This window comes from Octopus bimaculoides, chromosome 5, assembly GCF_001194135.2.
Source record: "Octopus bimaculoides isolate UCB-OBI-ISO-001 chromosome 5, ASM119413v2, whole genome shotgun sequence".
Classification (NCBI taxonomy): Eukaryota; Metazoa; Mollusca; class Cephalopoda; order Octopoda; family Octopodidae; genus Octopus; species Octopus bimaculoides.
In genome coordinates, this window is record NC_068985.1 from 13,851,935 (window position 1) to 13,863,388 (window position 11,454).

The window sequence follows — 11,454 nt, forward strand, 5'->3', positions numbered from 1 at the left end:
ATTAAACGAAAATACCTAAAGCTCCACAAGGCTCCGGCAGGGGATGGTGGCGAACCCTGCTGTACTCTTTCACCACAACTTTCTCTCACTCTTACTTCCTGTTTCTTTTGTGCCTATAATTCAAAGAGTCAGCCTTGTCACACTGTGTCACGCTGAATATCCCCGAGAACTACATTAGGGGTACACATGTCTGTGGAGTGCTCAGCCACTTGCACGTTAATTTCACGAGCAGGCTGTTCCGTTGATCGGATCAACTGGAACCCTTGACGTCGTAAGCGACAGAGTACCAACACAACACACACACATCTCCCTTCTATGCTTTTATACACAACTGTAAATCATAGTAAACCATGAGCTTTCTGCCCATTTAAACTTCACTTTGACAGGTGACTGTAACACTGAATTTTACCAAGAGAGAAAATTAGTAAGAAAAAATAAGGTTAACTTTCTTACAGCAGAAATCAAATTATCCACACAAAATTTCATTACCCTTAACTGCAGATAGTAGTTTTATATACCAATCTATCATTTGTTGAGGAATGTCATGTTTGAAATAATTTTTCGTTGAGATATCATCATGATTATTTAACGTCCTCCTTCCATGCTGGCATGGGTTGGATGGTTTGACAGGAGCTGGGCAGATGGGAGCCTGTGCCATGCTTCTGTGTCTGTTTTGGCATGGCTTTTACAGCTGGAAGCTGTTCCAAATGCCAACCATTTCACAGTGTGGACGGGGTGTCAAGTGTATTGACAATTCTAGTTTTTGGTAGATATTTAACACCATTATTGGAATAATCATGAAATTTAATTTTACAATTAAAGGGCTAATATATAATTTAGGAACAGTGGACATCATACTGGTTAAGAAGTAGCACAGTAAACAAAAAACAACAAAAAAAAAAACTTGATCAAAGTAGAAAAAATTTTAGAATGTCAAAGAAATGAACACTTACCAGTATATAAATCTGTTGCTTGCTGCCGAATTTGGCTGTGTGCTGTCTTGGTATGCATATCCGCCAGATGTGTTTGAAACTTTGATGTCTTGTAAAGTACTATCAGATCCACCTAGTAAAACGTTTGGTTTGAAATGTGAATAACAACATTTACATGAAAATAAGTTGGAATATTGTACATTTATAACTATCAGTTAGTAAGTTTATACATTTTCTGGATTAACCCTTTTGTGACCATATTTCTGTTGAGATGCTCCATGTTTCTTTCAATTAATTTTAAATATAACAAAGAATTAAGTGAAATAACTTAGTTATCATTAAGCTAGTGTTAGGAACATAAATTGTGACTTAAGGTTTGGTGGAAGATTTTAATTCAAGACTTATGAAAATAAGACATTTGTACTACAGAGCCAGAGGCGGTTCCAGCCGGGTTGGTATCATCATCATCATCGTTTAATGACTGCTTTCCATGCTGGCATGAGTTGGACAGTTTGCTCTTTGTGGATTTTAAAATGTCTTTTGAGGCCTCCGTTGGATTTGCAAACCTTCTGGCATACACTACATTCAAAGGCGTGCACAGACATATAGTCAGAATAGTTGGTGGAGGTTCGTTTTCTATGCGTTTGCAGATGAGATTTGAGGCCAGCCAAAGACAGACACGGTCTGTCACAGACTGTGCACACAAAAAGGTCATTGTCATTCACCTTCTCGATCGTTACATTCTTCCTTAGATCTCTTTTGAATCTTACTTGTGTTACAAACAGCACCACACACAGGTTGATGCATTACAACTGTTTGTTCCGAGTTGATGATCAAGCCAAAATCATCACAAGTCGAGTCAAATGCAAATACAAGAGATTGCGGACCTGTTCCAGAATGACCGACAACATCGCAATCGTCAGCGTACAAAAGTTCCCTAATGAGTGAAGTAAAAAGCTTCATTTTGAATTTCAGTCTGATCAGATTAAAAACATTCCCTGTTGTTTAACATATTTTGTAAATACCCTCTTCAGAGTTTTGAAAAGCATGTGAACACAACAGCAAAGTATATTGCAAAGAGGGTGGGTGCATCAAGGTCTCCTTGCTTTACTCCATTTTCCACAGCAAAAGATTCAGAGAGCCTACCACCAAAATTAACTCTAGCTTTCATATCTTGATGCAAAGCCCTGATCAGGTTTACAATTTTTTCTGGGCATCCTATTTTCCCCAGAATTAGCCAGAGCATTTCGATTAACAGTATTGAATGCTTTGCTCAAATCAACAAAGCAATGGTATAGAGCAAGATTCTGTTCAATGCACTTTTCTTGTAATTGTCTGACAGTAAAGATACAATCAGCTGTGCCCCTGGAGGAACGAAAACCACACTGAGACTCAGACACTATATTTGGAACTATAAAGGCATTTAAATATTCTAACAAAATGCGGGCAAGTACCTTTCCAACCACAGACAAAAGCGAAACCCCACAAAAATTACCACACAGATCCTTTGGCCCCGATTTATACAAGGAGACTAAAATGGCATCAACCCAGTCTTGAGGCACTTTCTCGGTTCTCCAAAAGTGACAAATTAATATATTTAAGAGTTCAAACATTTTGTCACCCCCATATTTCAAGACTTCTGCACAGATTCCATCAGACCCTGGAGACTTATTGTTATTCAGCTTATTCACAGCTAAATAAATGTCATTTAGAGTTGGTTCAAATGCCATCTCTTCTATAACTGGAAGGTGTTCAATTTTTTTCTATCGTCCTCATGTCAACGGATGATGATCTATTCAAAAGTGCAGAAAACTGTTCTACCTAGCACTTATGAATAGAAGCAGTGCCAGCCAGAAGAAAACATCCATTTGCTGTTCTCAATGGAGCTATTGAGGAAGATTTTGGGTCATATACCTCCTTAACATAAGAGTACAAACCCTTGGTATCATTTCTATCAGCTGCTTCTTGTGCCCCCTTTACTCTACCATTCCTGTTTAATTTTCCTTATAGCAGACTGCACTTTCCTTTTCAGCTTATATATAAATATAAAAAAGTAAAAGATATGCAATAAATATAGGCGTAGGAGTGGCTGTGTGGTAAGTAGCTTGCTTACCAACCACATGGTCCAGGGTTCAGTCCCACTGCGTGGCACCTTGGGCAAGTGTCTTCTACTACAGCCTCGGGCCGACCAAGGCCTTGAGAGTGGATTTGGTAGACGGAAACTGAAAGAGGCCCGTCATATATATATGTATATGTACGTGTTTGTCCCCCCAACATCGCTTGACAACCGATGCTGGTGTGTTTACGTCCCCATAACTTAGCGGTTCGGCAAAGTAAACCGATGGAATAAGTACTGGGCTTCCAAAGAATAAGTCCTGGGGTCGATTTGCTCGACTAAAGGCGGTGCTCCAGCATGGCCACAGTCAAAAGAGTATATATATATATGTGTAAAAGCAAAAATATACATATGTATGTATATATATATATATATATATATATACAAAGAAAAATTTTAAAAAGGTATGTGAAGAATTACATATAAATAATATTGTATAAAGAAAAGTAAAAGATATACATTACTTTTGTATGTACTTTTTAATCTTCGGGATTTAACATGCTATTGCATATACGACCAAAAGAATTCAAAAAGTCCCGTTTAATTAAAATTGATCGAACTTTTCAACAAGAAATCACACCTTGACTGTCATAAAACACGCATGAACCCCACGAGGCCTGACGTTTACTTCGAGAAGTTCAAAAGGTGAAGATAACCCTAACTCTAAACACCGGGTGTACGTATTTTTTACTTTCGCCACGTTTTAAAAGCAACAGAAAACATCTTAGTTTGGACAGACACCTGAATGAATGAATGAACGATCGGTTCGTTAACAGAGAGTCAATAAAAAGATCTTAAAGCAACATAAAGTTATCATTCCAAAACAATCGATGATGAAAATAAGAGATCATATCCCAAGACGACAACAAAAGATATTCTTAAATATAATTCAACTTCGTTCGAAACTAATGCACAAAAGACGAAAAAACCAAATAAACTTCATGTTAACTCGATGACGGACGTAGAAAGCTAAGTTCAATGAGAATCGTTGAGAAATACATATTTTAATAACTACATGATTATACATTCGTAAACTTAAAAGATAATTACCGTTTTAAAAATTAAATTGGGGTATTAAGTGAAACACATGTGTCTTTCGATTGCTTAGGTTTAAAGATAAAAACTTAACACATTTATTTAAACTCCGTAAAAACTACAGAAGCGAGAGAATAAAAGACAACACGGTGTTTAGCTGGAAGAATTGGATGTATAAAAAAAAAAGAAGTAAATGGAAAACACACTTTGAAATATTTAACAATCCAGCATGTAACTGGACTAGACCGCGGTTGATTGACCAACATTCCTGGGGCTTCTTTTTATTAACTTATTTAGGTTATTAGATTTCGCATTTATACGGGTTATTATAAATGACCATTCTAGTCCGGAAAATAAACACTCGTGTGGAAACTGCATCTAGTTTCAATTTCATATTTAATAACCATATGACGGTTGATATTCTAACTCGAAATGCAGACACTTACACACAAACAGAGCGAGTACTTGTAACATATATATATATATATGTATATTTATACAAAATCCGTGTTGCTTATTTTGATCACCTTGCTTTTAGAATGGTTTTTGGATAATACCATACTATATTCTGGTGCTTAAACATAAGTACCATATTCAATTTTGAATCTAAATCTAAATTTTTATAAATATATGTGTATATATCAACACATGCACACATAAATGTTTAATAGTATAGAAAGCCAAAGCAACTGTGGCGGATAAGAAACGCCAAAAGAGGAACGAGTCATCGTCACAGCCCCCTTCTGTCCCAAACATAGATATCTGCCCCAAATGTGCCAGAACTTGTCGTTCAGAGATAGTTTACAGAATCACATAAGGGCTTTACCGCTCACCCTTCATGATCTTCGGACACGAAACAACTGCCATCAATCATCAAATAATAATAAAAGTAATTTATTCTTCCAGGGGAGCAATTATGAATTAGTATATAACAATTTAATACCTGTGTTGACTGTTATTTCTTTCCAAACTGGTGCAGCTGTCTGTGTCTTGGCAACCTCCCTAAACAGTAAGTTCCGACAAGCCAAGAAGTGCGCCATTCTCCACTCTTAAAGACAACCGCCTTTTGCTCGCTTGCTTCCCACTTCACGTGCTCACACAACTTCCGGTGAAGCTACCCACACAGACATCGTCTAATTTCTACATCATTTTCACGATATAACTACATGAAACCATTACGAACGAGCATTTTATTTAATAAATTAATTTATAAATTTCATTTAATATTTACTTATATAAAGAACCCCACAAAATTATTATAAAACAAGAGAAATAGTTGGTGTATTTTTAAATTTTCTTATTACTTTCTTTACAAAAGAGTTCCATTTCCGGTTCTACCGGCTCCACTGAAAAAGTCATCCTGGAGACTATCATTGAGAATTTTGTCTTGAAACAAAATGCCGAAGTAAGTTACAAATTTATTTAAATATTGTGATGTTTTATAATTAATGTAACTTTAGATGCATCCTTTTGTATATCGTACACCTTATAACAGTTTTTTATAAAGCAAATTTTAACCAAATTAACTTCATATATAAGGAACTAAAGTGTGGTGTGTTGTTAAGATAACATGCCGTTTGTTGTATTTCAGACTGTCCTTCGTAACACTTAATCTCTTTTTACAAAATAGCAAGTCAATATAACAAGGATTCGAGGAAACCAGTGCTTGGATTCTGCACCGGAAAAAAGATAAATTTTAATTTTAAACTTATGGATCTAGATATTAACCATATTATCTTGTATCACACGAATTTATTATCTTAGAAATAGCCATCGCTATTATATTTGCTTTCGATTTACTTTTTAAAAATGTTTCCTCTTTAGTTATTGGTGCGGCCTTCTTAATATAAATTAAAATATCTAACATATATTAGACATAATTTTATTTTATAAACAAATCTGTTCCTAGAGTACTCTCAACGCAAACTTTTGAACTGTTATAAATATAAAACAAAATCTACAAATCACACCCGACCATTATATACATTATATGTACCCCTAAAAAGTTGCGTTGCTTATGTTTAGAATGTCTTGATGTTAGATCAACGCTCTGATCGACCAGGTTTGATTTAAAGCTAAAACAATGATTCTATGGAAGATCGCTTTTGAGGTAATTTTGACTTAATTTTGAGATCGTTCGTTTTGATAATTTATCTAAAATAAAAGAAAGTAGAAAATTATCATTTACTAATTAGTACGTATTGCTAACATACAAGTTTATATATTTTCCATTTTTCTTTAGGTATTATTGTGACTATTGTGATACCTACTTAACACACGATTCGGTAAGTATATAAACATTTTGTGTTCTTTACTGTAATTTAAGAGCCACTTTGACCCCCAATGGAGACGGGCAATTTTAAATTGGAATAAATTTGCTTATCGTTAAGAAGAGAAACAGTTTAAACGTTTTGGGTAAAAACCTTCGTCAGAGAGAGAGAGAGAGAGTATGTTTATTGACGGTACCGATATTTCGGAGTAGTAAGAGAGAGGAAAAGGAAAAAAGAATAACCAAGGGTGGGTCGCAAGGGAACCTTGTTGACATATCCCAGTGCTTCTCATATTATTAGGAACAAGGAGATTGATAAAGAGTGGACTATTTGACCCCCTTTTGTCACTATATTTGTTGAAATATTTTGCATTTATTTCAATAAATTTTTAAAACAATGAGGAATTTAGTAAAATAACTTAGTCATTATTTAGTTGCTATTTAAAACATAAATCAGCACAAATTTTTTTATTGGAGGTTTTAATTTAGATCACTTTAAACAGGAATATTTTATCTTGAAACTATCAAAGAGTTAATAAAATAATTTTAAACTTCTCCACTACCATTGTGAAAGAAGGAAGAATTTTAGGGATGCAAAATGTTATGCCTTCTTACTAATAGAGAAGCAGGGAACAAGAAACTTTCACTAATACGTTTTAGAAGGCCTGGTGTTTGTTAGTTTGAGAGCCACAGATCTAGTCCAGTGTTTCTGGGGGTGGATTTAAAAAATAATGGGATTGAACAAATAGTCTTGATTAATAAAGTTAAGATGGTTTCCTACTTTTTGAACTTGTCCAACCCTACTGTAAAGAAAGGATTACTGTATTTTCCAGCATCGAAGTTGAATTTTTCAGACAAAAAGTTACAGCCAAAAGAGGCAGATTGATTTATATGTTAAGATGACTTTGGAGAACCAAATACTCCCATGTGAAATGCAGCAGGATATGGAATGATTGTGACAATGTTTGAGTGTTTACTCTACACACTATGATGACTTGTATGTCAGAAAACACAGTATCTGGAGGCAAACTGTTCTGGCTTCTTACTGAAATTAACTTGCATAGCATCTTAAAGAGAAAATGGTGTAAGATATGGTCAATCAAGGGATGAATTGCACCATTTCCAATGCTCTGAAATATGTTTTTGACATTAGTTATGAAGTCTGAGCTATTTAAAGGAGAGAAAATATAATTTTAACATTCATGCTTTTCCCAGAATTTGAAATGAAGTTGTTTTCATGGAGAATTGAAGCTAGATTCTGTGGATACATTCCTTCTTTTTGAGTAAGTGGAAAATGTCAAAATATATTTTCTTCAAGCAACTGAGATTTGCTTCACCATGCTGTGCTAAGAATCTGCAGCCCACATTAGCTTTGTAGGGCCTCCTGTTCATGTGTTTTTTTTACCTATTGACATCAGTGTAGTGATGGGGTCATTGTCTTCTATTGGGGCTTAGAAATTTCCAATATGTAATATTTATTAAGATTTTGCTGAGGTGTAGAGACATTGATAATAAATTATTAAAGCTAAATATATTTGTGCTTTAAAGTGTCAGGTGAGTACAGAACATAATATCAATTAATGGATGACAAAAGAACAGGAGTTATTTAATCACTTTATTAATTTACAGCTATTTCTGCTATAAGAAGCATTGCATTCTGAGTTGAACATTTGTTTAGCGTCTTACAGTTTGCTCAGAGTCATTTAGGTAATTGATACATAATACTGATTAGTTGATATTGATTTCTATCCATAATATGAATGCTAATTGTGGAAACAAATTCTCTCTCTTGTCAATGTTATGCCTTAACTATTTTATCAAATTTCTGCTAACATGCACAGTTTTTCTTCCAATAAATTTTGAAAATAAGGAGGAATATAGTAAAATGATTCCATCATTAAGTTGATGTTTCGATCATAATACAACAAGAAATTTTGATTGTAAGTTTTAGTTTATCTCACTTTAAAACTTAAAGTCTTTAACATAAACTCTAGTCAGTCCTGGGCTGTTTGATATCAAAAGGGTTTATGGGGAAACTTATCAATACCCACTAATGGTAGTGGGAGGAGAGCTCTTTATAAGTTAACAACCAGGTCTTCTTAATCTCTATGTACTTACCCTTATTTAAGCCCTTTTCTTCCCATAGACCATTGGCCATCAATGACTTTTCTACATTGTTATTGACTCTGGGTTGTCTTTTCTGCATCTCTCCAGTTGGATCCTTTTTTTTTTTGTGGTTTTGTTGCACTGCATCATGTTTCCCTGAGGAGAGGCTTTCTTCCCCAGATTTTGTTGGTTCTGAATAGTCATTGATGCATCTATAACTTTGCTTTCTTTCTAGGTAGGGCTATTGGGCCTATACAAACCCATTTCTACCTCTAAGAAGAGGTGGTTCTTATTAGTTTGGCCTCTATCCCTTCACCTATTCGTTACGGGAAACAAGTAAAGAATAAAAAGAAAAAGACTTTGGTATGAGGGAGTGCTGAAAAGTTCCTGGCTTTAAGGGTGTCGCAAAAAACCTGGTTGAAGACCCAACCTTCCGAGTTCTTTTACAGGGCTCAGAAAAACTGAAGAACCACTGCAATAAATTTATGAATCTGAGAGGGTAATATGTTGAATAAAATCATAATTAACTGATCCTCCTGTATTTTCTTTTTCCCAAAACCAGGAACTTTTCAGCACCCACTCACATTTTCTAAATTATGTTTTGCAGCCCTCTGTGAGGAAAACCCATTGCAACGGAAGAAAACATAAAGAAAATGTCCGACTTTACTATCAGAAATGGCTTGAGGAACAAGTCCAAAAGTTGGTCGATGATACCAGTAAGTATTGAATGCATTTTATGCATGCATACACTTTATGTATATATGTTATATACAAATACACACTTATGTTCATTAACATTTTAATATACCCTTTGCCATGCTTGTATGAATTTGTGTTTATTATCGATTTTCTACAGCCAGAACCCACCAACTTTTTCCGATAAAAGTAATATTTCTCCATGGCCAGACATGTTTTCCAAGGAAGACTAGAAACAGACGACAACGCTTGTATTATTGTGGCATTTGTTTACAGCTATCATGTGATGTCAAGGCAAGGAGATGTAACGCACACACACACACATCATCATTTAACATCCTTTGTCCATGGGTTGGATGGTTTGACCAGGGCTGGCAACCTGGTGAGGCTGCACTAGACTCCAGTCTGATTCGGCATGGTTTTCTACAGCTGGATGTCCTTCCTAATGCCAACCACTTTACAGTGTGTGCTGGGTACTTTCATGTGGCACTACCATAAGTGCTTGACACCATCAGAAGGACGGGTCTTAACACTTCTGCTGTGGACTGCAGCGAGGCATCAGGCATCTTTGTCCCTTGTTATCTTGCCTGAAAGGTTCAGCATCCTAAGGTCATTTTTCAATACTTCATCCCATGTCTTCCTGGGTCTCCTACTTCCACATATGGCTAAATATATGTACACACACACACACACACACACACACACACACACACACACATATGGCTAGCTTCCTCCAGTTTCCTCTTTCTTTATTGCCCACAAGGGGCTAAACATAGAGGGGACAAACAAGGATAGACAAAGTGGTTAAGTCAATTACATCAACCCCAGTGCATAACTGGTACTTTATTTATTAGCCCCGAAAGGATGGAAGCAAAGTCGACCTCGGCGGAATTTGAACTCAGAACATAATGGCAGACGAAATACCGCTTTAGCATTTCGCCCGGCGTGCTGACGTTTTTGCCAGCTCGCCGCCTTCCTCCAGTTTCCATCTACCAAATCCACTAACAAGGCTTTGGTCAACCTAGGGCTATAATAGCTGACCCTTGAGCTTGGGACCACATGTTTGAGAAGCACACTTCTAACCATACAGCCACACCTTATATTACCTGTATCACCATACACTTCTCACTGTCTTTCCCCTCACTGACACTCTTGCAACCTGCCCCCTCCCCTCATATGTCTTATCTTTCGACTCTGCTGTTTTTCACCCTCCTCTACTACCAATCAGCATCTGCCCCACCACCCCTCCCAACTGGTGGAGAGATACCATCAATTACCCCTCCACCATTCACTACTGTCATATACACATATTCCTTAACCCTTTCGTTACCAACCCGGCTGAAACTGGCTCTGGCTCTGAGTACAAAGTTCTGAATTAAAATCTTCCACCAAACCTTAGTCATAATTTATTTTCCTAACACCAGCTGAATGATAACAAAGTTATTTTACTAAATTCTTTGTTATATTTAAAGTAATTGAAAGAAACATGGAGCATCTCAAAATAAATACAGTAACGAAAGGGTTAAACAATATGACGCTATTTGGTCATTTCCACTTGAGCTTCTACTTACATAAGTACTTCTTTTAGCTGTCACACAATCAAAGTTTTATGTCATTATCATAGTTATCAAAACAACAAGAACACTGAAGCCTCGTGCCTATGCTATGAATTTATGTCACTAAATCGAAAGAAAGAGAGATTAGTTTTTGGATTTGTATTTAACTCTGTTGATAGCACCCTGCCTGAAACTGCTCTAATATATATCATCATCATCATCATCATCGTTTAACGTCCGCTTTCCATGCTAGCATGGGTTGGACGATTTGACTGAGGACTGGTGCAACCGGATGGCTACACCAGGCTCCAATCTAATTTGGCAGAGTTTCTACAGCTGGATGCCCTTCCTAACGCCAACCACTCAGAGAGTGTAGTGGGTGCTTTTACGTGTCACCCGCACGAAAACGGCCACGCTCGAAATGGTGTCTTTTATGTGCCACCCACACAAGAGCCAGTCCAGGGGCACTGGCAACGATCTCGCTCGAAAACCCTACAAGGCCAGTCAGGCGGTACTGGCAACGGCTATGCTCAAAATGGTGCATCTTATGTGCCACCCGCACAAGAGCCAAACCAGGGGCACTGGCAACGATCTCACTTGGCTTGCCGGGTCTTCTCACGCACAGCACATTTCCAAAGGTCTCGGTCAGTAGTCATCGCCTCGGTGAGGCCCAATGTTCGAAGGTCTTGCCTCACCACCTCAGCCCAGGTCTTCCTGGGCCTACCTCTTCCACGGGTTCCCTCA

General features: G+C 36.8%; 2 protein-coding genes across 2 annotated transcripts in view; one reads left to right on the forward strand and one right to left on the reverse strand.

The window, feature by feature from the left end:
- LOC106877220 (nuclear pore complex protein Nup160) overlaps nucleotides 1–5,184 on the reverse strand; it is a 52,883-nt gene extending 47,699 nt beyond the window's left edge. The window contains exons 1-2 of the mRNA XM_052968012.1: nucleotides 5,027–5,184; nucleotides 954–1,065 (exon numbers count right to left, since the gene is read on the reverse strand). Of these exons, the coding sequence (XP_052823972.1) occupies nucleotides 954–1,065; nucleotides 5,027–5,123 (209 nt within the window). The 5' untranslated portion in view covers nucleotides 5,124–5,184. The remainder of the gene's footprint in view (nucleotides 1–953; nucleotides 1,066–5,026) is intronic.
- Nucleotides 5,185–5,383: 199 nt separating this feature from the next.
- The window catches only part of LOC106877223 (U1 small nuclear ribonucleoprotein C), a 17,464-nt gene continuing 11,393 nt past the window's right edge, over nucleotides 5,384–11,454 (forward strand). Inside the window, exons 1-3 of the mRNA XM_014926081.2 lie at nucleotides 5,384–5,488; nucleotides 6,326–6,368; nucleotides 9,066–9,174. Of these exons, the coding sequence (XP_014781567.1) occupies nucleotides 5,481–5,488; nucleotides 6,326–6,368; nucleotides 9,066–9,174 (160 nt within the window). The 5' untranslated portion in view covers nucleotides 5,384–5,480. The remainder of the gene's footprint in view (nucleotides 5,489–6,325; nucleotides 6,369–9,065; nucleotides 9,175–11,454) is intronic.